At 40.2% G+C, this 24,741-nt stretch overlaps 3 protein-coding genes across 4 annotated transcripts; 1 reads left to right on the top strand and 2 right to left on the bottom strand.

Annotated features, from left to right (window-relative positions):
* The first annotated feature begins 493 nt into the window (after positions 1-493).
* Positions 494-2,508, top strand: LOC112283342 (uncharacterized). The gene is made up of 4 exons (XM_024521929.3): positions 494-768; positions 1,013-1,231; positions 1,551-1,623; positions 1,866-2,508. The coding sequence occupies exons 1-4, from the start codon at positions 745-747 to the stop codon at positions 2,207-2,209; spliced, it is 660 nt and encodes a 219-aa protein (XP_024377697.1). The 5' UTR covers positions 494-744; the 3' UTR covers positions 2,210-2,508.
* Positions 2,509-5,390: 2,882 nt separating this feature from the next.
* Positions 5,391-9,993, bottom strand: LOC112283067 (cationic amino acid transporter 6, chloroplastic). 2 transcript variants are annotated; one of them, XM_024521337.3, is made up of 5 exons: positions 8,643-9,993; positions 7,925-8,180; positions 7,140-7,714; positions 6,645-6,876; positions 5,391-6,467 (listed from the first exon to the last, which is right to left on the bottom strand). In XM_024521337.3, the coding sequence occupies exons 1-5, from the start codon at positions 8,784-8,786 to the stop codon at positions 5,779-5,781; spliced, it is 1,896 nt and encodes a 631-aa protein (XP_024377105.1). In that variant the 5' UTR covers positions 8,787-9,993; the 3' UTR covers positions 5,391-5,778. The 2 variants fall into 2 exon arrangements, with proteins under 2 accessions (XP_024377105.1, XP_090107088.1); XM_090250962.1 differs by having other exon boundaries at positions 7,925-8,441; positions 8,643-9,293.
* An 8,390-nt stretch (positions 9,994-18,383) lies between these two features.
* LOC112284049 (uncharacterized) lies at positions 18,384-22,318 on the bottom strand. The gene is made up of 3 exons (XM_024523552.3): positions 21,734-22,318; positions 20,022-20,128; positions 18,384-19,004 (listed from the first exon to the last, which is right to left on the bottom strand). The coding sequence occupies exons 1-3, from the start codon at positions 21,786-21,788 to the stop codon at positions 18,714-18,716; spliced, it is 453 nt and encodes a 150-aa protein (XP_024379320.1). The 5' UTR covers positions 21,789-22,318; the 3' UTR covers positions 18,384-18,713.
* Between the last annotated feature and the right edge of the window lie 2,423 nt (positions 22,319-24,741).

The following is a 24,741-nucleotide window of genomic DNA, read 5'->3' as shown; positions in this document are numbered from 1 at the left end:
TCGAATGACCAAATCATTCATGCTAAATTTTAAACTTGTTTTAATTTTGTAAAAAATCAACAAATGCCATCACTTCAATTCCATTCACCTTCTTATAATTGATGAAGTAGAGGTTTCCATTTCTAAGGCCTTTGACAATATGTTGTTTACCTAATATAAAACAAGATTAGTTTATCTCAAGAGTTTATGGCCCTTCTAATCCATAGCAATACGGGGCCGGCACCAGCAGAGCCGGTAGGGATGCCAAAGGGAGACCGGCACCCACAGTAGTAGTAGTAGTGTCAGTTCTCATCCCACTCATGAGTACTACTGAGCAACAATAAATATATGTATATATATATATATATAAAGAGAGAGAGAGAGAGAAAAAAAAAAAAAAAAAAAAAAAAAAAGATAGATAGATAGAGATATCCCCACCTATTTATTATCTATTATCAAGTGCCGGCCTGGTTATACATACACATATACAACCCACCTCGGCGTTGCCTTTTTCTGCAGCAGCTTTAGCACATCAAATCACTCCCATCACTCTATGCACGAGAGATCTCATTCCTCGACGACCCTTTCCCTTCCCTGGACGTGGATGCTGCTGTCTGTGTGTTTTTGCTTACACTGTTTGGCTTGCAGGGTGTCATTCTTCTAACTTGTTACAATCAGCAACAGTGCTACCGCAGACTCAAAGAAGAGCGAGAGAGAGAGAGAGATCTATACCTGGCTGCTCACTAGTTCCAACAAGGTGCTATCATGTCGAGGCTGGCGATGGATGATGTGAGAGTCCACACCGATTCATGGTTACACAGTCCTCGGAGATGCGTTCCGTTGGGATGTAGAACTGCTTGTGGGGTGTTTGGTTTTGGTGTTGTTTTGATGCACTAGAGGAGAGAGAAAGATATATATATATATATATATATATACACATAGAGTGAAAGAGAGCTAGAATTGAGGTTTTGGCAGAGAGTGTTGTTGAAGTATGAGTGACTGGTGAGTGTGGCGTGTGTGTGGATGTCTGCAGTTGTTCTATGGGAAGCCCGACAGGGTGCGTTACGTTGCAGGAGGAGGAGGAGGAGGAGACTATCGAAACCGCGACTTCGACTTGGGTCGAACTTATCACCGAAGGGAATACCAACTTGGTCCACAGTACTACTCCGATGGGGAAGATTACTACAGCCATCGATATGGTGGTCGCGCTCCATCGTATCCCAGCTCCAGCAGTGGTCGGGCCATGTTGCCGGTGAGCTGATCTCTCTCCGCTTTTCTCCGGCGTTGCTGAACTGTGGCGTTTTTTGAGGTCGTATGAAATCAGTCGGTGCCAATTTTCAGAGTAGGTGCCATCAATCAGGATGTGTTTCAGAGCAAGTCGGTTTTTCACAGCAGTCTCAGAATACAGGAGAATTCGTGATGTACTGTCCGTTAGAATTGGAATTATTGGTTAATCTAGTCCCTTCCTCCTTCGGCCTTGCAGTTAAAATAGTTAGGTCACTGCTGGGGAAAAAAATATATAAACAAATCACATCACATCACATCACATATGTCTTGAAAATCCTGAGCAGGATGTGATACTCAGAGTTCCAATGGATAGCCAGAGATGTGCGGAAAAGGTGAAGCACGCTTTAGCCACAAATGGTAAGTGATACTCTCTACGGAGTCACCCCCTTAGTTCAAGTTTTCATGTTATTCCAGAGGTAGTTCCAGAGCTGGAAAACATGGTATTTGTGCAACAAATGGGGATTTCGATATCCGGTCCTGTCTCTTCCAGTCAAACGGTATTTCTTCCTCATATTGTAACTAGTGCGAATACCAACTTCTCCCACAACCAAACATTCTAAGTTTCTCTGAAGGAATCTAATGATGCGATTGATGGGCAGGCGTCTACAGCGTTCATTGCTGCGTACCCACAGGGACTGTGACCGTGTCAGGGAACATCGCCCCACAGGCTCTGTTGAAAAGGGTGAAGCAAGTGAAGAGGAAATCAAAGATCCTCTCGTATTCTAGTCACCCTGCTCACATTGTGCCTCACCATGGCTACAGCAGCCCCTCTTCGGCAGCAGCATTGGGGTCTTCGAGCTACAGGCCCGCACACATGATCAGCGATCCTCAGTGGGACCTCACATACTACAACCGCAACGGGCAGCAACCAACTGTGCTCCCGGCAAACCACCACAACTATTACCGACCATCTCACCACCACCATTACAGCAACCTCTACTGATCCTTCCCAACACCAAAAACCTTTCGCAACAACACTAACTATTAGGTTATGGTTTCCTTTCGATCTACAAAACGTGCAAAATCAGGCTCTTCTTGAGCTATCAGAACACCAAACCATGCGCTGTGCAAAAGGTGCTACTGCTCTGAAACCACTGTGAGAGTGTTTTTTATCTTCTTCTTTTTTTTGCTTTTTTTTTTCCTAGCAGAATTGTGAAACATTTATCAAATGACTTGTAGAATTATTAATAATGTTTTTACTATTCATAAAAAATTCAAATATAAACTATGTCCTTGATATGATATTTTGAAATTTATTTTGTTATTTTATTAAAGCTAAAAATAGTCATGTGTCCTTGTACAAGATCTCGTAATGGATAATCTCATCACCGGCCTAATTATTTTTGGTAGTTTCACAACCCTACAATACACTATTTTATCATCTCCCTAACTACTGTTGTTGGCATTATTCCTCTACAACGCATATTTTTTAATCATCCCATAACTCTTTATAGTCACCACAGAATTGTCTTTAAACAAGGGTTTAGGGTTTAGGGAAGTGGAGACACTTACCATTTCTTTTTTTCTCCCATCTTATTGTAATTTTCATACGACTATCCTAAAAATTTGATAGTCCTTTTTGTTTTGAATGGATTGAGTAGGTTTCGGTTTTAGATCATTTCTTTTATTAAAATAGTTCCTACAAGCCTATAAAGATTCTTTTAAAATATTATTGTGACTATGGGTTGTTTAATATTTTTTCAAAAAATCTGATGATCTGGTAGTATTTTTGTTGCATTATATTATATAGATTTTTTATTTACATAATTCTAATAAATTGTAAATTGTATGTTATTAGAAATTTAGTTCTTCTAATGTAATTTAACAACTCTATTGTTCCAATTTATTATGTTTTATTTTAAAATCCAAAATATTAATACCTCATTTTAATTAAATTTAGTTTTATATTTTACAATATATATTATATATTTGTATCTAAGTTTAATACAACTTTGCAAGTATTAAATTTTACATCAAATCTTTTATATTTCATTTATCATTACATATACTTCTTGAAAAAATTATGCTAATAGAAGAATTAAAAAGAATTAAGAATACTTAATTAGATGGTAAATATACATAAGTTAGAAGATAGCATAAAGTTTTTTCTTCTTATCATGAATCTAATATACAATTTTATACAAAACATAATAACTTTCTATCTGCAAATATTGAATTAAAATAGATGAAGAAGTATATATTATAAATGTATCTATTCTAGCATAAAGTTTTTAAATTTGAATGAATTTCTTTTTTTTTCTTCTTTAGGTAATATCTTCCTTTAAAATTAGATAATTACCTAACTTTAAAATCTGTCTTAAATAAATATATTTTAAAAGCAACTTATCTTTAAAATATACCAAATTAGTCAAATTTAAAAAGTTTAAATTTAAGATTTAATTTCTTAATCATATTTGAATGTGTATATATATATATATATACACACACATGATTAAGCAGATCACTATACAAAGTACTAGTTTTTATATTGAAAAAAAAATATCAAAAAAATTATATAATACAAAAAATGGCTTTAAATATACATTTTAATGCTTGAACCATTTATTTCTTTTTAAAGATCAGTTGGAGCTAAGTGCTTTAATTTAATATATCAAAGCAAAGAAGGCTCATATATACAATTAAGTAAAAAAGAAATAAATTAAACTTATTAGATAAAAGTTTATGTATATATATATATATATATATATATATAAAGTTTTCTCTAAAATATTTTTAAAATATTAACAGTTGATTAAGGGTATTTTTTAAAAAATCCTAAAGTTAAATTATATATAATTTAACTTAATATATAATTATATAAAAAATTGAATCCTAAAGTTAGGATTCAATTTTTTATATATATAATATCATGTTTTTAATTTTTAATTTTAAAATAATAAATAGGTAAATTATTTTTTATTGCTAAGATGTATTTGTGGTTGGATATATTAAAAAAATAAATGCATTATTCTATAAAAATTTATGTCAAATGATAATTCAAAAAATATTCCTATTTAAATAATTTAGCATTTTGCAACTATTTTTAATTTTTTCTAAGTTAAAATATAGCATTTTTTAAATAAACTTGTACTAAGTTCTTTAAAAGAAAAGTAATAAAAATATGTTTTTGAATATGATTGACTATTTAAGCAAAATTTTAAATTAAATAAAAAAATAATATGTATCTTCAACTAATAAAATCTCAAAAATATTTCTTAATACTTAGAAAAGAACATCACCACACACAATTAATTTGATTTTGTACAAAAAAACACATAAAAAGAACTTCAAATGGCTTGCTCAAAATCTAAGAAAAAACATTTTGTAACAATATCAAACTTCTTAAAGATTACACTTTAGAAGAACAAGATTTATTTCAAAGAACTCATCAAGATTTCTAGAACTTAATTAATTTAAATGCATTATTATTATAAAGAAAGCTGCTTAATATTGCTCCATAAAGTGCATTGTGGTGTGCAACATAAATTTAGGATAGCTTGTGATGGCATAAGCAAAAATTGTGATAACAAGTTGCAGTGGTAGTAGCAAAATTGTGGTGACATTAGCAACACCTTTAATAAAACACACAAAACAAAACTAAAAATATTCTTGAATCTACTCCATAATAGGCAATAATTTTTTCAAGATCTAACAATTCAGGAATGTTATGTACATATATATATATATAGAGAGAGAGAGAGAGAGAGAGAGAGAGAGAAAAAAAAAATAGGTGCACTAATTATGTTTCTTAAATGCACAATCAGGAGAGGGTTCACCTCATCCACCACAATCTGGTTGAAGCTCACATGACATTTGATTTCTAAGCCACCAAGCATGGCAAAGCAAAGCAATACCATCAACATTGTGGGTCACACTACAAACATGTCTGAAATCAGGAACAGTACTCTTATTTGCACACAAAAAGTGTGGATCAATGAAAATGATGGCACCATGGAATCAAGCAAGCCCTGAAGGACAAACCCTGTAACTGGAGCATGTTAACAAGATCCTACAGCCCCATTGAAAAAAAGAGCAAAAAAAAGAAAAAGTAATCAGAGACGTGATAACAAAACCATCAGATAAAACCAACCTTGTGAATAAAGAGTGCGACTGAAGAGAGCGAGTTTCATAAACACCTTGAACCCTTGTGAAGGGTCATGATCTTTTTTTTGTGTACTGTTATATGGTACAAGTATACAGGTACAGTCAGCTATGTAAGTGTCAATTTTACACCAGCTGATGGGCAAGGGCTGCTTAAACCCAATTCTACATAACCGGGTCAGTTACCCTAAACTAGAAAGGAAGAGAACTGCAATCCGAGAGTACTACTTTGTTGCCTTAAACCCCACTTGAGATGCTAGTTTTGATTGTACAAAGCTGGGCAAAGTTCACCTAATCAACCAATAATATCAAACAGCTATATCCCCAGCGATTCTCTGCTAGCAAAGGAATCTCTTGTCCATTTGCAGGGCATTCGAGAACAGACCACCCATAACACTCATTGACAAAGTGTTAACGCTCTCCTTTCTCAACTGCGTCCATATCCGGAACCAGTGTTACACTGTGGAATGACGACGGAATGACTCGGATCCAAGGAGGCGATTCAAATTTAACTTGTACCACAAGAGGTCTCAGGCCTCCTTCAAATTTCTGCTCCATCTCTTTTTCGAACTCGATTCCTTCCTTGAGTGGAGTGTCCAAAGACGTTCGAGCTCTTTCACCGTCGTAGGTGGAATGGACACCGTAAAGGAGGTAGAATACAACTGCGACGATTGTCCAGGTAACAAACCGGACATATGAAGCCCTGTCCACTGAACCCAGGAGGAAAACGTTCAGGAAAATTGATGCTGCTGCAACCCAAGGCATGCACGGAACACTCCAGTCTTTGTTTTTCTGCGCGGTTGGCACCTTGAACCAAAATAGGGTGGTCATAGCGAGAGCCAGACCACCCAGCAGGTACAAAGCCCAGGTGTGTCGGTTGTGGTGGTCAAACTGCCAAATAGTAACAAATGTAACGGCATCAACGCTGAAGATGGTCAGGAAAGCGATCGTTCGAAAAGGGTTGGTCTTCTCAGGAACGTGGTGCCGGCGATAGATGAGAGCATTGGCAACCATGTAAAAAACGAAGAGAGTGCCAATGGAGATAAGATTAAGAAGTACTGTGAGGTCGGTGAAGAGTGAAATTGCAGCAGTGCATCCACCTGGTAAACACTAACGGTCGCAATTCAGAAAAAATAAGAGAAACAGGTGTCTTTTTTAGTTTTTGTGTACACGAATATGCACATAAGAACTTTGCAACGGTGGTGTGAAGTTCTCTATGAGGAAAAAAATCATTTTTTTCAAAAAAAAAGTGCTACAGGTATAATACCAAAACATACCAAGAAAGACGGTAGCGTTGATAGGTGTGCCAGTTGAAGAATTCACGACAGCAAACCATTGCGGAACTATGTGCGCACGACCAAGCACACACATGTAGCGTGCCTGGCCAAGCATCGCAACAAGAAGTGATGTTATGATACCTAAACTGGCTCCTACACCAATGAAGTTCGTTGCCCATTCCCATCCCACAACGTGCTGAAACGCAGTGGAGAATGGAGCTCCTATGTCAATCTGCAAATAACAAGCCACTTTCAGATCCCTTAAACCCGCCCATATTTCGAATTCCATAGGTGGTCATTGCTTTTGAATATAGTTTAATCAGAGCCATTCATTCCTACCCTCCCCGAACACAGTTCGAACCACTAGAATCCGGCGAGCAATTCGTAGACAAGCTAGAGACATTAGTGCGAACACGACTGAAATTTTTTCACGATTTGTCAACAATTTCTTTGTAAAGATGTCGCCAAAGAGACGGGGAAGAGAGTAGAGCGTACCATGTCATAAGGCTGCAGCATGCACAGGGCGACGGCAATGAGAGAGTACAGCACAGTGACGACGACCACTGAACCTGAGACACCAATAGGCATATTCTTGGCTGGATTTTTCACTTCCTCAGCTGTGGTCGAGACAGAATCAAAACCAATATAGCTAAAATAAACAATTGCAGCTCCACCCAAGATCCCTCTGATTCCCATGGGGACGAAACCTGACGGATTGGCCGCTGGATCGCCGGCGTGAGTGAGATTCTTTGTGTCCCCTTTCACGAATCCGGCGATAATGATGAAAAGTATGAACGCCATGTGAAGAACAGTCATCACCAAGTTGAACACGGAACTTTTCTTGGTGCTGCAGCACAAGAAAACGGTGAGGAACATCACCACCGAGACTGCCACGAGATCAATCTGATTGTACCCTGCAGCCAAACCGCCCACATGCAGGCGCCACGCATCAACTTGTAGCACGCCATACGCACTCGCGGCATATGACGTGAAGCTTCTTGCTACGGCCGCGTTGGACAAGACATATTCCATAAGTAAGTTCGCGCCTACGATGAAAGCAGGGAATTCTCCTGAAAAGAAACAAAAGTTATTTTCCAGATTATGACCGATTCCATGGAAACAAGCAATCCACCAATCCCGACGCGTGATTGCAAGCTAATACAGACAGAAAAAAGCTGCTTTAACGCCTTTTAGAGATATGATTGCATAAATACTGGAAGACAAGAAAGCTGTAATTGAAGGAAGTAGGTGAGGTGCGACAAAACCAGGTACTAACGTACCGAAGGTAATACGCAGGTAGCTGAAGGCACCACCAGCAACCGGCATCTCCACCGCGAACTCAGTGTAGCAAAGAGCAGATAGCAGAGCCGATATTCCAGCGACCAGGTAGGCAAGCACTACTGCAGGTCCAGAAAGGCGAGCAGCACTTCCGGTGGAGACAAAGATCCCGGCGCCTACCATTCCTCCCACTCCCAACGCTATGACATCCCACCAACGCAAATTCCGAGTCATCTCGGCACCAGACATAGCTTTCACCTGAGAAAAACGGGATACAAAAAGAATTTCAATTAACTCCTGAGCACGACAGCAGTGCCATTGAAAATTAGCAACAGGATATACACTGACGATGATGCTTACGGAGCAGACAACAAGCCTGTTCAGTGAGGGAACATTCATTGCCCCATGTGAAGCGTTTCTGCCCAAACGCTAAGAAGGGGCTCAAAGTTCCAGGCTAGACACGGGGTGACAGAGAGATTCGAAGAGGGATCCACAATCGCCTCCGGAATCGCTCGGCATCTGCTCAAGAGGAATATAGCATCACACTAATAAGGGTGGAATTCCCAGAAGGGGTTCATCCTACCGACGATTATTGCTTAAAACTGATAGTTAAGACCTCTAAGTAAAACAACAGATGCGTCAAGAGTGAAGAAGAGAGAAGCGTTGCATGGCGATTGACCGCATAAGAGCATGATTCTGAAATTGATCGCCGCGTCATACCTCGGTCATCTCTTCGGTTAGCGTTGACACGGCCAAGGCGCGATCGCAGAGCCGCCCAGGAGTATCAAGGATCGCGTAGCCATACTCAGAAACACTTGAGAAGCTGGATGGGGCCTGGTACGCAACTCCTTCGCGAACCGCCATGTCGACAACACGAGTCCCACTCAAAATCCTCACTGGCGCAATCACCGAGAGTCCAAGCACGGACTCAAATTACAAGCAGGTGAAGATTTTTTTGTGCCAACAGCTGCTCCACACACAGCAAGTCGACGACGATGCTGGTGCACTCCTCGTCCCACAACATATTAACGAATCGACATGTTCCAGAAGAAGCCTTCCAGCATGAAAAAATGGAGTCTCCAAGATTCAATGAATACTCAACCCCTTTAGAAAGAAATGGGTGTCCTACATTGACCTCAACTGCTTGCACGCAAAGCGCGCGCACACACAAACACACACACACGGAGAGAGAGAGAGAGAGAGACACTCGTATTCAATCTCGAGTGCAGAATAAACGCTCCTCCCAGCTTAGCTCTCCTCGGGAAAAAACCGAGAACTCAAAGTCAAAAACGATGCCCCACAACGTGCAGAGAACCGCATAACGATTCCGGAATCATTCGATCATCTCTAAGACTATCCTGCGTATCAACTACTACCTCAACCACTGGGCAGAGATATCAGTCTCCTAGAAACCTCTCTCCCACTCAGCACATGCTCTCGCATGTACCACCTGTCACCTCCACACTCCAAAAATTAATCACTGACGAGAGAGCTACCACTCCAAAACGAACTAGGCAGTGATTTGACGCCAAAGAATCGCGTCTCACGACTCACGATTCTCTCTCTCTCCCTCTCTCTCTCTCTCGCTCGCTTGCGAAGACAAACGGCACGACGTCACGATTGTACCGTCCCACTTCGAAGTCACCAGTGGTGAAACGTCGAGGAGGAACTGATATAGTGCAAGAGCAGCAACTATCACGGATCCAAGAGGAATCGCCGACCAAGAGAGAGACGGGAAAAGCTGCAACAAACTCCCCGCTGCTCCAAAAGAGTAGGCTTAGCGTTGTTTAATCAGAGGAGAGAAAGGGGCGCAGGTCCATGCGCGCAATTGGCATGGCGCGAACCAACGGGGGGTGGTCGCCGCAGTAAAGGAAATTCCGAGGCCCCTGTCACAGATTGGCAGGCATAACGAGAAAAACGGCTGCTGCTGCTGCGATACTCCACTTCACTCGGACCAGGAGGGAGGGCCTGCCTGCCTGCCTCGCATCGATCGACAAGGGCATGGCAATCGAGGAAAGCAGAAACAAAAGGGCATTTTGCCTGCGTTCCCACGCAATTGATTGTCATCACTCCCCCTCGCCATTTGTCGTATCGGGGCCCCAAGATAAAGACGATGGATGCGTCCTCGGCGAGAGGGGAATGGCTGGGAGGCACCCCCCGCTACGCTACGCTTCGTGGCTACACCCGAGGCTACTCCTCCTCCTCAGTATTTTTCAAACCCACCAACTCGTATGTGTGTGTGTATAGAGAGAGGTCGTAAATATTTTGAATCCCGGGCCCTGTGGTCTTGTAAGTCGCTCCTTAGAACACGACGCTCCCTTCTTGTACGACGGGGCCCTGGGAGAGAGCGAGGGTGGGGAGCGTTTGTTCCCCGCGAGGATGACGTTGTTCCCTGGAGGGATGAACGTGGTGCGCGTTCCCCTGGTCGATGCTTTTTTCGTTTCTTCATCCTCTTTGTGGAATATATCCTTCCTTAGAATTGGATGCAACCTCAACTGAAAACTGGTTGACGTTACATCGTATTTTTCATCCATCCATGCCATTCACTCATTGTAAGACTGTTCGAACCCAACAAGGCAATGATTAGATAAACGTGTTGCATACTTGGTATACTATATTTTTTATTTTATTTTACTAAATTTTAATACTTGTAAACTCTTCTCGAATTTTTACAGATTTTTCTAATGTTTTTTTAATTTTATGATAAAAATATTCTTTTTATGTGCATTCAATATTTTATTTAAAAAAATATTTGCACATGATGTCCTTATGCTTGTCTTAAATGAAATGATGTCACTCTATTAACCCTATGTCCATGTCCATATTTCTATTTAGTTGTGTTTGTACTAAAGAGACTACTTCAATTTTTTACTTTAAGCAAGTTTGTTTCCACGTTTAATTTTCCATAAAAAAATTATGAAAAAAAAAAAAAAAAATGGAAATGAGAAGAATGTTAACACTATTGGGGAATTATTTTGGTTGAACTTCCATGGTCTTATGTCAAGGATATTTGGGCATGAAAGTTGGATCCATGACCAACAAGCACCATTGACATTTATTGTAACTCTAAACCTAATTCTGAAGAAAAAAAAAAGGAAATTAAAATTTAAGTGTGTTTGGAGTGCATTCTGCTCCTTGTGTGAATGATTGAGGAAATCCAATACACTGCCACATAACAGTTCAGGAGTTACATTATGGAGCCGTTTTTTTAAAATGTATGACACTGTTTGAGTACATGGCCCCACAGAACGTTAAGATTCTATGATTCTTTCAAAGTTTTTTTAACAATTGTTGCCATTTGGCATGAAATACTACATCATACAAAAAGCTTGTGTTCAAACTCCAGACAAGTGTTCAAGATATTCCATAAAAATGGGCTTGTGAGTCGATTGAAACTTAAAATTTATGCCCCAAGGCTTAATCAATCAAATAGCACAGGTCCATTCAAACATTGTGTTTTTTAACAACAGAAAACCGTACAAACAAGAAGTCCACCTTATCAATTGAACTTGTGAAAACAATTGTGATTATTGTAATCAACTTTCTGATTGTTGTCACTGTTCTTGATCCCTTGAAGAAGATAAATAGAGAGCATAATGAAATTAGTGGTATAACTATAACATTATAGAGTCTTGTATATATAGTTTAAAATAAACTTTGAAATAAATAACACAAGGACAACATGGAAATGAACTGAAAAATGTGCCACATTGTTTGATAGTATGGCCAAGGAGACTCCACATATATACACACACACACACACAAACACACACAAACCAAATGAGAAATCATAATTGAATGACACCCATGTCCCTATGAATAGGCACATTTTTGTGACTATAAATGCACCAATATATATATGTTGCAAATGAGAACAATGAAGGACTCTAGAGGTCAATGTTTTAAGATTCACCAGAGAAATAAAATAATGTGTATGAAGTGCTCTTAGCCAAATGTGTAGAAGACTTGGCCTAAGACTTTTTCCATGATATTGAGGTTACATACCAAAGGAGTCTTCTATGAAAATGGAATAGGTTCATCTTTGTTGTTCAACAATTCAAATATAAGTGCCTTTGTTTTTGTCTTGATGTGAGTTATAGTGCTTGCCAAGTGGGGCACAAGATGTGATGGAAGATTTTGTCCAATTCCAAGTGGAAATGGCACTTCACAAAAACTTTTTGGCTTGCGGCTTCGACCCGCAAGCTATGCTTTGCCAAATCATGCCATGGCTACCAAAAAGATGCATGCTCCAACTGTGTTTGGAGAATTGTGCTTCTAGGGTCCCTAAAACACCAACAATTTGGATAGTCAAAGTTCCAATTCCTACTCAGATGATTTTGAATAAATTTTTTTGGGATGTGGCTATTTATTGCAAATAAGTCAAATTTCAATGATGGTTTGTTGTTCATGTTTTGTAGAGTGGTTGGAATGATTCCTTATATAAGTTTTTTATGAACATATACTGGAAGTTATTTTGGAATTCAATTTCACTTTTGTACAATCTATATGTGTGTATATGTGCATATATGTGTATTTATTCAGACACAAAAACATATAAATAAAGTAAAAGAATTCATTTTTACAAATTTAACAATCCCCCCCCCAAAAAAAACTCTTGATTTCGAATAGTATTTTATTGAATAATATTAACCAATAAAAAATCATATAGAATTTTACTTTCACTTGTAAAATAAGATAAACACATCTGCGTGAATACCATTTCAAAGGGAGCACCGTTCATTCGCCATGCATCCGTTCATCCATATATACATTCATTCATACTTATATTTATTTCCGACGACAGTGTGAATAGAGCAGAGATTCTTTGCGGCCGCCTGCCAGCAAACTAGTGGACTGACTGACTGTACCTTTGACAAATAAAGAAAATAAAATAAAATAAACACAACGACAAAAATATGAGGCCATATCTCTTTACTGGCATCATTCTTTCTTGTGCCTAAGGATGGGAACATAGACACAGAGAAAGAGAAAGAGAGAAAGAGAAGCCATCACCGCCATAGCCCTCGGCCATGGGTCCTAGTAGAGGCGGAAGTAGGGTAGGGTGGTGGTAGGGCCCCCAACGATGAAATAGTGTGGCCTCATAGAAGGACCCGCCTGTAGACTGAGCACAAAGCACAACAAAGAAGAGAAAAAGATGGCCCAGGCGAAAGAAACAGATAACAGTAGTAATAATAAACAACTGATCAAAAAAAGAAAGAAATTACTCCTCTCGAAAGAAAAAGAGGTGATGGGTAAAGAGTGCAGCAATTATTGCCTAGGTGTAGTCACCCATCCATACATCTATCCATGTATACGGATGAAAGTAGTGGGATGGGGGGGGGGAGTGTGTATGGTTGGACAGGGGAAGGAAGTTGTTACGATTGTCGCCTATTATTGTGTGCGAATGGGGGGTTGTAGGACCCCCTTCTTCCCCAACACTGTGTGCTTCCCCTTCGGCCTACACCCAGCCTCACCGCATTCATCCGTCCCGTCCCCTTCATCCACGTATTCATTCATCCATCCCTCTCTGCACATTAATATGTCTCCCGTTAGTTTTTGTTTTCATCCTTCCCGTGCATGTTCTAGTAAGTAACTCTGTCAGTTTGGTCTGAAGGCGGCACGACCGGTGAGAGTGGGAGATCAGATTCTCTGGAACTGTATAGTGTAGGGATTCTGTGCTCTCACAGTTTGTGTGTGTGTGTGTGTGAGTGTGTGTATAAAATCCGCATGGATTGTTGCTAGAATTCGGGACGAGTGGGAATTGTTGTTGTTGTGGTGGTGGTTCTCTATCTTCCGCAGGTGCCCCCACTCGGTGAATAAAATGATGTCCTTCGGAAGTATATCTCTACTTTCAGACACTTCGAATATAGTGAAGTCTTAGAATGTAACGATTTGTTTAGTATATCCTGATTTTGAACAATTTTGCAATGAGATTATAGAAATGAAAAAAAAAAAAAAAAAAAAAGTTTTCGTGTAAAAAAATTAGTCGCTTTTTGGCATTTTTTTTCTTTTTATGTTGATTTTGTGTGAAAATCGTCCATTAAACAGGGCCTAGCACAAGAAAACTCTATTCATATCACGTAGGGATAAAGTGCATTTCATCTTTTTTTTTTTTTTTTTCTCTCTCTCTCTCTCTCTCTCTCTCCCCCCCCCCCTTTTATTTATTTTCTGGTTTCACAAAATCTATGTGTTAATTTTTTTGCAAATGTAAAAGCCAACCAAGAGAGACTTCTTGATCACACCTAATCATAAGTTTTTGGGAGTTGCAACTTCTGGCCTTCTTTCTTTAAACAGAACAATATATGTTAATGGCCTTTCACACTACTACCCCCACCCAAACTTCAATAAAACTGCTCTTTGAACTGCCACGTCATCTTCTTCAACTTGTGCATCATTCATCCACACTATTTACTGTTAGGATGGCAGGTCCCGTGCTGAGTAAGTGAAGAAGGCTCGCAAAACAAACCCACTGGACCTGAAGAAGAATCCACCTACAATGCTGGAGAGCATAGAAAACACACACCTCCCCACCTGCCTTGGATGTTGCTCCCTCCCCTGGCATCTTTTTAAGGTTTTTATTTTTATTTATTTATTTTATTTGAACTTGAATTTAAATTTATACCTTACAGGTGCTTATATCCCATCTCATTATTTTAATAAAAAGCTTATTTTCATTGTGTTCCCTGTCCTGGTTTCCAGAAATGCGAAGAAGAAGCCAGGTCCACAGCACACAAGGAATTTGTGACCCCATCCGTGGTGGGAGGGAGCAACCTTCATTCATCCAAACCCAGTTTCATTCATCCACAGAATCCTCCCTCGCTGGTATATGTGAAGTAGAGAGCAGAGGGTGGTGGGCATGGAACCAAGTCACCTCACCTCACCACCACACCACAACAACAACAACAACAACAACAATGGACCCACGGAATATGTGTGGCCTACCATCAACACCAGCTGGGAAGCAGCAAGATAGATACACAATATATAACTTGTTGTGTGTGTGTGAGAGTGTGAGCCCCACCTTGAAGGAAGGAAAGGAAACGGAGGATGAGGACAGGCGAAGAAGAAGAAGAAGACCCAGGGGCACCAAAATGGATGCATGGGATTATAAAACATGTGGATACCCTGGGCTGGGCTGGGCACCCTACAACACCAGAGCACTACAACATTTGCAGTACTACTAGCAGTAGTAGTAGTATTTGCAAACAGTGGTCTTCTTCCTCTGCTTCTTTCTGTCTTTCTTTTACTTGTTGCTGTTGTTGTTGTTCCATATTATATGCTTGGTTGATTTGCTGTGCTTTTCTGAGACCAAACGATGGGGGCCCCGCTTTTCCTCCTTTTCCTCCTCCTCCTCCTCCTCTTCAGAGGATCCTCCTTTTGCACTCAATCAGCAAGTATGTATTAATAGGGTATTGCTTGTATGGACAGTCAATGTACAAATACAGTATGTCTAAGCATACATACATATATAGATATGATTGAGTGTTCATAGGAAGAGGAGGAGGAGGAATTGTCGTGTTCCCATTGCAAAGCTATGCTAAGCAAAGTCACAGAGCCAGTCCCAGCGCTGATGCTTTCCTGTACCACCTTCTGGGGACACAGCCCCCATCCCCAGTGCAGACAACAAAGCCCTGCCCCTGCCCCTGCCCCTGCCCTGCCCCTGCCCTGCCCGTTTCACAAAGCTTTTTGTGTTCATGACTTTTGGAATGGCATTTAGATTCCTCCCATGAAGCTTGTTTTTTAGGGTTTCCTTTCCATGAGGGCCTCATGATTTTTGTCTACTCCCTTGTTTTGTTTGTTGAAGTTTCTTGCTGATAGAAGAGTTGGATGTATATTGTGGCCAATAAAATGTTTATATATATATATATATATATATATAAAGGTTTTGTATATGCACAATTAGCCATGTCACAATTCACACTTATACTCCTTGCGATAATTATTCTCTGACACTCAAGTAAAGAATTGCTACTTTGACCCTGAAGAATGTAGAGATAAGAATAGTAGTATTAAATTTCTCAAACAATCTCAACATTTCTAATACCTCCCTTTTGTTTTTAATAATTATAATAAAAAATGGCGTCTGTTATTTTATTTTTATTTTTATTTGATTTGCCTGGTCATGTGTTCTTGTTTTTAACTTGGCCAACCAAATAAGTTTTCAAATATGGTGTTTTGCAATTTAAGGGTGACTTTTTTTTTCAACAGCTTAAACGTCAAACAAAAACAGTATGATTAAGGTAATTACGGTGCAAAAATACAATACAATAGTTCCCATTTGCCTTCCTAAGTTTTACTTTTCAGCAATTGGTTTGTAGGCTTTTCTGAATGGATTTTTTTTTACCAAGTCCTGGGATGAGATCAAAGTAAAATGAAAAGCAAAAGGTTTAGGTCTTCCAAAACAAGGGTCGGTTACCTTATCTGGGACTGGTTCAAGGGACTTTTGTTGATCATTGCTAAGACCTGGAGTTGCTAATCCACAATATATATATATATATATATATATATATATGTAATAAAAATAATACATATGGGAGGTTAGTCTTGAGAAGTAGCAAAGCATTGTTGTTTTTTTACATATTTGGTTGATGAAATAAGTTGTATTTTACTGTCTTAGTAAAAACGTTGAGAAAGATTACAAGGAAATAGAAGAATGTATATGCTTCATATAATTACAAGCATGTTACAATGTTTTTTATAAATAAAATTTGTATTCTTATTTAATTAGTTAATTACTATACACATACATATACATATACATAAATGCCTGATTTTTACTTACTTTTAATTGATTTTTTTTGATTTTTTTTTTGGTGACAATTGGATTTAGGGCATAAGTAGGTAGTAGAGGAGATAGGATCAACACCCCATAACAATAATAAATAGTAATAATAATATCAAGAAATGGAAAAATAAGAAAAGGGAAAAAAAGAGCGTGTGGAAAATGCACAACGAATAAACATCAACAAGAGGAATAGCTACACTCAAGGAATATACTCCAAGTAGCTCTTTCAAGGGCCATACCCATTTCTCAATGCCATGAATCAAATGATATGGAACACAAAGGAAGACAATTAAAAAAAAAAAATTAAAATTGTTGGTGAGGAAGGAGAACACTTTGTAACCAATCTTAAAGAGCTATGGTTCTATTGTAATGTCTTTACCACTACAGGATTCATTGTTATGAATTTTGACATAGTTAGTAAAATTTCATGTGTTAAATTATACTTTGGATTTATCGTAATAAACTGAAAGTTAGAATTATCTCTTTTTTAATAAAAAAAAATCACAAAATATGCCATCATCTCAGGAAAAATAATAATAATTAGTATATATATATATAGACGATTACAACTCCAATTTACGTTTGCTCACAGAATAATTTATGACTTGAACTTCAATGCAGATTGCTTAAGAGGACAGGAACAATCAGATAAAACTACAACACCATCTTCTCTAAGAAGATAAAAACTGTAAATCATTCTACCACCAGTTACATCTCAATCCCCATTATCAAAAGAGTAATTGAACACCATCAACCAGCGACTATAACAAATGTTTATAATAACATTGATTGAGTACCAAGGAGAATCTTCAAAACCAACATTTTTTTTGGAACCCACTCGAACTTTTTCTACTGCAAATTCACATAATGGGACAAGTCATTTGGAAACCACAGTGGAAAGCAAGACTCATAACAGACATTTGTGATTTTAGGGTTTGTTTTACGGGGAGTAGGAGCGCACGCTGGGAGGCAGCAGCAACAGAGCAGGGAGTAGGTGGGTGGGGGCGCCGCAGGGGGCATTAATGCAGAAAAGGCACTGCCGCCTACACACGCCCATGCTGATGCACCATAACTGTTTCTGTCTTTGTGGGGGCCTTGCAGCTCGGCTCTTATCGCAGAGCCTCAGATATGGCGGGCATCGGACACTGTCTTCCTCTTTCCAGCTGGGCCAGCTACCTCGAACGCGCAGCTCACTTCGAACTGCAGATAACGGAGCTTGCATTGCTGTCACGCCTTGAATCTGCATGGCGCCTGCTTGTGCATTGCCCAAGAGAATTGACCAAAGTCGCTTATGCATTTAGTTTCTATCACACTCTCGACCTGATGCGGTGCCCCAACCGCCTTTCACACCCACTAGTCGAAGCAGAATTTGACTGTCTGGGTGGGTGTATGTGAGTAAAAGATGTGGCGTAGGCACAAGTCGCGGTTCCTGCAACATGTGGGTAACTGTTTCATAGCTTGACACAAGAACAGACTGCATTGTGCGCCAGCTTGCTGTCATGTGTGCAATCTGACCAGTTTGGCAGTAATTGTGTAAAGAGAGATGGGATAACTTTCACCTCGGAGTTTTGAGTATCTTCCACCAGGTTCGGAAAGCACACGGACTACTGTCTAAAGAAAGAGCTGTGGCAGGCAAAAGGGTACTGAACAGTGCGTGTGCAACATCTGAGGCATGGTACTGTGAAATCCTCTTTTTTCTTCTTCGATTTAACGTAAAGTAACATGTTCTGCTCGTTGGTGCTTTAAGCAAAACTGCAAGAGACTCTAACCACACGGAGCAGGAGGTGAGGCGTCGTAGCTGGGGGCTGCAGCTCAAAACAAAATTGTCTCTCCCTGCGCGAAATTTAGGTCCTCTTCAAATCAAGTCCCAATTAAAGTGCTTTTTTACTTTCAGCCTGATGGTAGATTATCTACACCACACTTTCACACTGTTTCTATCCTCGAACGGCACTGCCCGTTCAACCTAGCTAAGTAATAGCATTACCATATTCGCATTTGAAACAGCCTCACACTCGATTCACTGGGCGCTCAAATTGAGATTCGTGGCAGTATGGGTCAAGCCATTCAGACTCCGCTCCCCGGGCAGTGGGTACAGCCGCTGGCTTCGTGCCCATCAAATCTTGAAGAACTTCCACTTTGTTCTCGCGCGAAGCGATAGATGTTTTCCTTTCCGCATCCTTCAGCTTCTGTTTCAGGCGTTGCTTTCGGTTGGGCGTCGAAGTTTCCTGACCACCACGGCCGTGCTGTGGAGGTGCACCGTGGGGTCCCAAGTAAATATGTTCGGTGCCTGCCGCAGACTGCACGATAGTAACAAACAAGAGCTTCAGAGAGCGGAATATCTCAGTACATGAAAGGTAAACGAGGTAAAAGGAGGACTTTCGCAACTGTCAAACTTGAGAAAGCCAAAGAGCGAGAATCCTTCATCTACAGAAAGATATGTAAGCATAACCTTCAACATATACACTGTAAAGATATAATGTCTTAGTTGTGCAGTTCGGACCCAGTAAAAAAAGAAAAAAAAAAAAAAAAGAAAAAAAAAAAAAAAAAAAAGAAAAAAAAAGAAAGAATGTAATCGAAGAAAGTTCTACAAGGGAGTCATTCAATGGAATCTCTGTAAGAAAATATTGTGTAGGGAATGGCAATGAGAATACTAGTGAATTACAAAAAATTAAACTATAAACATAAATTACGGTAAAAGACGAGACGTAATATTACACCCAAGCGGTACTCTCGTTAAAGTCTACAACTGATTCCCATTATAACCTTCACTGAGGCTCATAGCAAACCTCCAGTGAGGATTATATCACGCCTGAGCCTCTCTCAGTACGAATGCTCCTCACATATTTTCGAGAAGAAATGGACCACAAGAACAAAAACTGGTCTAAAACCTGAATAATAAGGGACTTGCACACAGAAGGAACGCATCGTTTCCCGAAGGTGAGGGAAGTGAAGCCTTCTGGATACTGTTTCTTGACTAGTGCTTAACCTGTAAAATCCCCGCCACTATCATGACCCCAGAGTTGTGTGACCAGGGAGGAAAGTACATGGGACTGGCTGAGGTTGGGAATTACCAACCAGCCTCACACAAAAACTGAAGTCCAGGAAAACCGTGTTCAGCACCAAGCATTCGTCCTTCTAAGAGCGACTACGTTTAGTTTACAATCATTAAAGATTTAGTGTTTGAATGACTTCATCAAATTTGATCATCCCACAACATGATTATCTTCTATCCGCTCAAAGCTCAAGAGCGTGAATATCAAAACATGTCAAATTGGAAGGTCGTACGGACAGGGCGAAACAACATGCTACTTTACCCTCTGATAGGAAGGTCGAAATGTATCGTGAGATTGAGTACGTTCCTTCCGATTGGCCACTATTGGCCGCCCTACATCTAAACTTGGAATCTCAAATCCGTCAGCATCTGCACAAATCGGGACAATCACCACATCAGCGTCAGAACTGACCGAAAAATATTATTTTAATGAAAAGACAAAGGAAAAGAACTAACAAGTCATTCAACAAGAAGCATTACTCTCAGTAACATGACACACGTGAGTCAATGACAATTGTCTTGTCCTGTTTTCAAATCCGGAGCACATGGGGGAATTCATTCTCTTTTGAATGATAAGAAGAACCTGCTGATCATGCTGTTTCCAGAGAAAAAGAAACAGCCAGTCAGCAAGCTTCCCGCAGTTACTGGGTTGTAACATGGCATGCAACGCATTGTAAAACCAAGAAAAACCCATTCATTCAAGTACGTGAAGTGCTACCTCGCGCGGGAAACCTCACATTTCAGACTCAACCCAACCTTAGCGGGCCTATTCCAAATATTCCGTTTCTTCCCCTAATCGCAGGCAATCAAACAATGTGAGTGGCCTAAATCGGTAATCCACATGGACACCAACATCAGCAACAATCACCACCGTGCAGATTCGGTGAAACTGACCGGCCGAAACAGAATGATTCAGCCTAGACACGTGCACAACAGCATCTTCCAAAACCCGAAAAATCACTGAGCCGAGTGCCGAAACAAAGCCATCAGCGCATCGTGTGCAGATATTCGAAGAGTAGGGCCAGAGCATGTTATAACATTTCAGAACCTACTCGTAATCCTGTCACCGGGCGACATGGGAAGACAAAAGCTATGGCGGGAATGTCTAATAAGTGGAGAAGCAGCTCTATTGAGAGAGATCAATCGCAGTAAAGACATCAACGATAGCAGGAAAAAAAGAAAAATAAACCCCATGAAGGTAACGTAGAACTCCAATAGGACATCCAACCTTGCTGTAGACCACACCAGCGTCTAACGTCCGCTTCTACAAGTCCTGCACTTGAATGCAGACATTTTCCCTCTACCAATGAATTAAGCATCCTAGCTACTAGCCCATTGTAATTTGAAAACCTCTACAAAGAATACACTGGACCATAAGTTTCAAAAGTTACGGGCTCTGTTTCGATCGATGGTTCTCGCACGAGCGCTTCCAATACACAACCGGAACATCAGTACTACGATGCTTCGTTTGGATTAACGGGAACACTGTTCAAAAAATGAACTCGATACGAATCAAAATCTCAGGACAGAAGGTGGTCAATATATGCAGGAGTACTACTCATCTGTAAAGGATCGTTAAGTACGAAGATGATTCCAATACTAAAACAATACCATGTGACGTTTGTTTTCTGGGCGATCTCGGTTGATCCCTAGTCGAGCAAGCTGTGACTTCTTGATCGGCAGGTCAAGCGGCACTTTCACGCATTGAACATCGATGCACAAACAAAGAGCTGGATTGCAAAGGGGAGAATTGGAATTCAACCATCATCCAACATCTATAAAAACTGCGAATTGATCAGGAACAAGGCGGATTCATCACCATGACAAGGGTTACAACCAGGGGAACAGAAAGAAGAAATAATAATAATAATAATAATACTGGAAACCCCCACAGCAAACAGCAAAGCCCTCACACATTCACCAGCACCGCCAAAGAGAGACAAAATGAAACGCAAAAAAGGCTGGAAGTCTAACCCCACTCGTCGTCTTCGGAGGGAGAAGAGGCGGCGCCATTGAGGACAGGATCCATAGCTCCCCGATAAACCGTCAAAGGAGCAGAAACTCATGGATGGAACCAGCTGTTGGATCGCCGCTAGTGCAAGCTCCGGCTGACGATTCACCCACAACCGCTCTCCGTTTTTTCTTTCTCTCCGTCTCTCACTCACTCTGCCAACTCCCCTACCCCACCCACGTCACAACCCAATATCACCTACGCCAACAATCGCAATCCCTCGTCCTGTGCATAACCCCATACCCATCTCAACTTCTCTCTCTCTCTCTCTCTCTCTCTCTCTCTCTCACATACGAAATCCCATACACAACTTCTCTGGGTTACTCAAAACGCTCGCGCCACGCGCGTCAAAGGCGTCAAACCCCTCAAACCCTGCCTCCTTCTTCATAAATAATGAAGGTTCAAAGGCGAAGAGGAGGACATGAGCGATGAGTGCACGGGGAGAAGAGGGAGAAGAGTCCGCCGCGAGAGGGCGAAATCCATTATGCTGGGTGGGGATGGATGGTTGGGGGCTTCTTATCTAAAGCGGGCGATGGCAACCATGATGAAGGACGGAGGGACGGGGAGTGCTCGCAGCCTGCAGGTACACTACAGACCGGGAAACGGCGCCCGGAAACAGACGACGACCACGGCGCCCTTGACGACCACGGCCCCCACCTCTCTCTCTCTCTCGTTCTCTCTCTCTCCTGCGCTCCTGCTTGCGCTGGCGCTAGCGCCACTTCCCGTTGCGATTTCATTCATTCTTGTGACTAATTTTTAGCAAACCACCTCCGGGAATGCTACTTCCGTTTCGATTTTCGCTCAACGAATCTCAATGCTGCGGCTGCTGCTGCTGCTGGCAGAGGGGCTGCGTTTCCTGAAGCTCATCGCTGGCCATCGCACCGCGTCGACCGACGCTGTGAGATCGTTGCTGTGACGCGTTCCGATTTGGAAGCAACCTCGTGTTATGAACGTCACCCTTGTCTGAAGGATCAGTTGTGCACCGAATTCCTAATTTTAGTCTCCCCGCAGCAGTTGTTGCATTGAAATTGTTATATAAATATGTGTGTATTTATTGAAAGATCTGTCATCTCTATTGTAGAGGGGGGTGGGTGGTTTTTTGTTGGATTGTTTGCTTGTTTGATTGTTGGTCTTTGTGAGAGGGCAGATGTTCTGATGTATGGCAGTCAGTTGCGAGAGATGGGCTAACATCGATGGTGTGTGCATGTGAGCTTGTCTGCGGTCCGAATCCCCGCGAGCAACAGCGAATCTCCTTTGCAAACACCAAATCGCGTACGCCTTCAAAATTCCATTTTCTCTTCCCTCTTCCATCGCTTCGTGGGTCCCCTGGGCGTCGTGTCCTCGCGGCGGCCGCCGCTGTGGGGTTCGATCCCTCTTCGCCGCCTTCATAGAAATATAATACTTGAGTCGTTCTGGTCGCGATGACAACGACCATTGAAGCAAGGAGACGTTAATGTATATGCTGATTTGCGTGTTTAACATTTATAGTGGCATTGCTAGAGATGTAAAATTACTGCTCTCCTTTTGATTTACTGTTGAGCAGATTCTCTGAATGGCTTTTCGAGTGATGTCCAGTTGATATGTAGAAATAAGATGCATTGAAGAGATGTGTAATTTTTGTGTTATGTTATTTATTTATTTTAATCCTACTACAGAAAGCTTGGTTAATGTTGTTTGGTCATATTGTAGAGTTTTTGTTGATTTTTGGTCTTCTTGACATCTTTTATTTTGTTAGGTCTTAACTTCCTATTGTGGGTCAACTAGTCATATATGTATATATATATATACACACACACATATGAACACAATATTATATTCCAAAAGTTTGCAAGATTTGTTGTGATATATCTGAAGATAGAAGAAAAAAGTATTCACCAAACCATGTCCATAAAAATATACGTTGATTTATACAATGACATGGAATGTTCTTTTATGAACACTAGAATATTTTTAGAATTGTTTTCATTAATTTTAATCTTTTTTTTTGGGAGTGGGATTTGGAATGGGGCAGTACAGCAAACACATGTCAAGGCCAAATGATACTTGCAAGCACAGATTATCTGTGACCAGATGGTGGGGGCATGACAAGTGTGATCCTAATCAAATAAAAGGACTTGCTAGACGATCAAACCCTAATCCCACATGAAACCAAAAATAGCACAAAATGATAAAAGTGCGACTCCTCGTTTTCAATTCCGGACAATGGCTTCTTTCCTTCCTTTTCACTTAACGGCTATTTGTACACTCTCAATTGAGTATTTTTGGCCAAAACAAGGACATATTAAAACATGTACCTTTCATGATTTGAATACTAATTTATTGTTTCAAAGGGGAAATATGTGTATGATCTGGTTATGTAGGTGTTTACCATACTCTTCTGAGAATATGTATATTTTTATTTTTCTTTAAACACAATTTGAATAAAAATTATTTTATCATATTTTATTGGTTTTTATTAACAGTAGAAATAGCAAGATAGACATGAATGAAAGATGGTTTTACAGGATTCAGTTATGTGCACCAAAAGAATTGACACAGAGTGTCTACTTTAAGACTCAAAACCTCAGGACTTGTCTAGAACAAAAAAAATTGCCTGATTGCAGTATCAAGGAATGTATACATTATTTAACCCCTTCTACTTTTAAACTTACACTTGGAATGGAATCTAAGTACAAAAACTAATTGATATATATATATATATATATATATTCACACATTTATGTTGCTCTTATATATTCTCAAGGGTCACAAAGGATATGGGGGACATAGTCTATTTCCAAGCAAGGCAAAGGGCATGGAATCCACAAAACCCTAATTCCTCTTGCCATTGGGAGGAGCAAGGTTATTGAGCTTGTTGGAATCCATGCATCATCTTCTGCTTGATTTGTGGTGATGGGTCTCCACAACAATTGATGAAAATATAATAAAGAAATGTAAGAATACAATGAGATTCTTTGGTCAATGCAAACAA

This window comes from Physcomitrium patens, chromosome 6 (genome assembly GCF_059467195.1).
Source record: "Physcomitrium patens ecotype Gransden chromosome 6, ASM5946719v1, whole genome shotgun sequence".
Classification (NCBI taxonomy): domain Eukaryota; kingdom Viridiplantae; phylum Streptophyta; class Bryopsida; order Funariales; family Funariaceae; genus Physcomitrium; species Physcomitrium patens.
This window is presented reverse-complemented; position numbering and strand designations above follow the sequence as displayed.

Bases quoted from the DNA above. Each gene is read 5' to 3' on its own strand.
- LOC112283342 (XM_024521929.3), top strand. From the start codon at position 745: ATGTCGAGGCTGGCGATGGATGAT. The intron at 769-1,012 runs GTGAGAGTCCAC...GGATGTCTGCAG, and splicing joins CGAGGCTGGCGATGGATGAT to TTGTTCTATGGGAAGCCCGA. The intron at 1,232-1,550 runs GTGAGCTGATCT...AATCCTGAGCAG, and splicing joins GTGGTCGGGCCATGTTGCCG to GATGTGATACTCAGAGTTCC.
- LOC112283067 (XM_024521337.3), bottom strand. From the start codon at position 8,786: ATGGCGGTTCGCGAAGGAGTTGCGTACCAGGCCCCATCCAGCTTCTCA. The intron at 7,715-7,924 runs GTACGTTAGTAC...GTTTCTTTTCAG, and splicing joins CTACCTGCGTATTACCTTCG to GAGAATTCCCTGCTTTCATC. The intron at 6,468-6,644 runs GTATGTTTTGGT...AGTGTTTACCAG, and splicing joins CAACGCTACCGTCTTTCTTG to GTGGATGCACTGCTGCAATT.
- LOC112284049 (XM_024523552.3), bottom strand. From the start codon at position 21,788: ATGGATCCTGTCCTCAATGGCGCCGCCTCTTCTCCCTCCGAAGACGAC. The intron at 20,129-21,733 runs GTTAGACTTCCA...CGATTTGTGCAG, and splicing joins CTCCGAAGACGACGAGTGGG to ATGCTGACGGATTTGAGATT. The intron at 19,005-20,021 runs GTAAAGTAGCAT...ACTATCGTGCAG, and splicing joins TTCGACCTTCCTATCAGAGG to TCTGCGGCAGGCACCGAACA.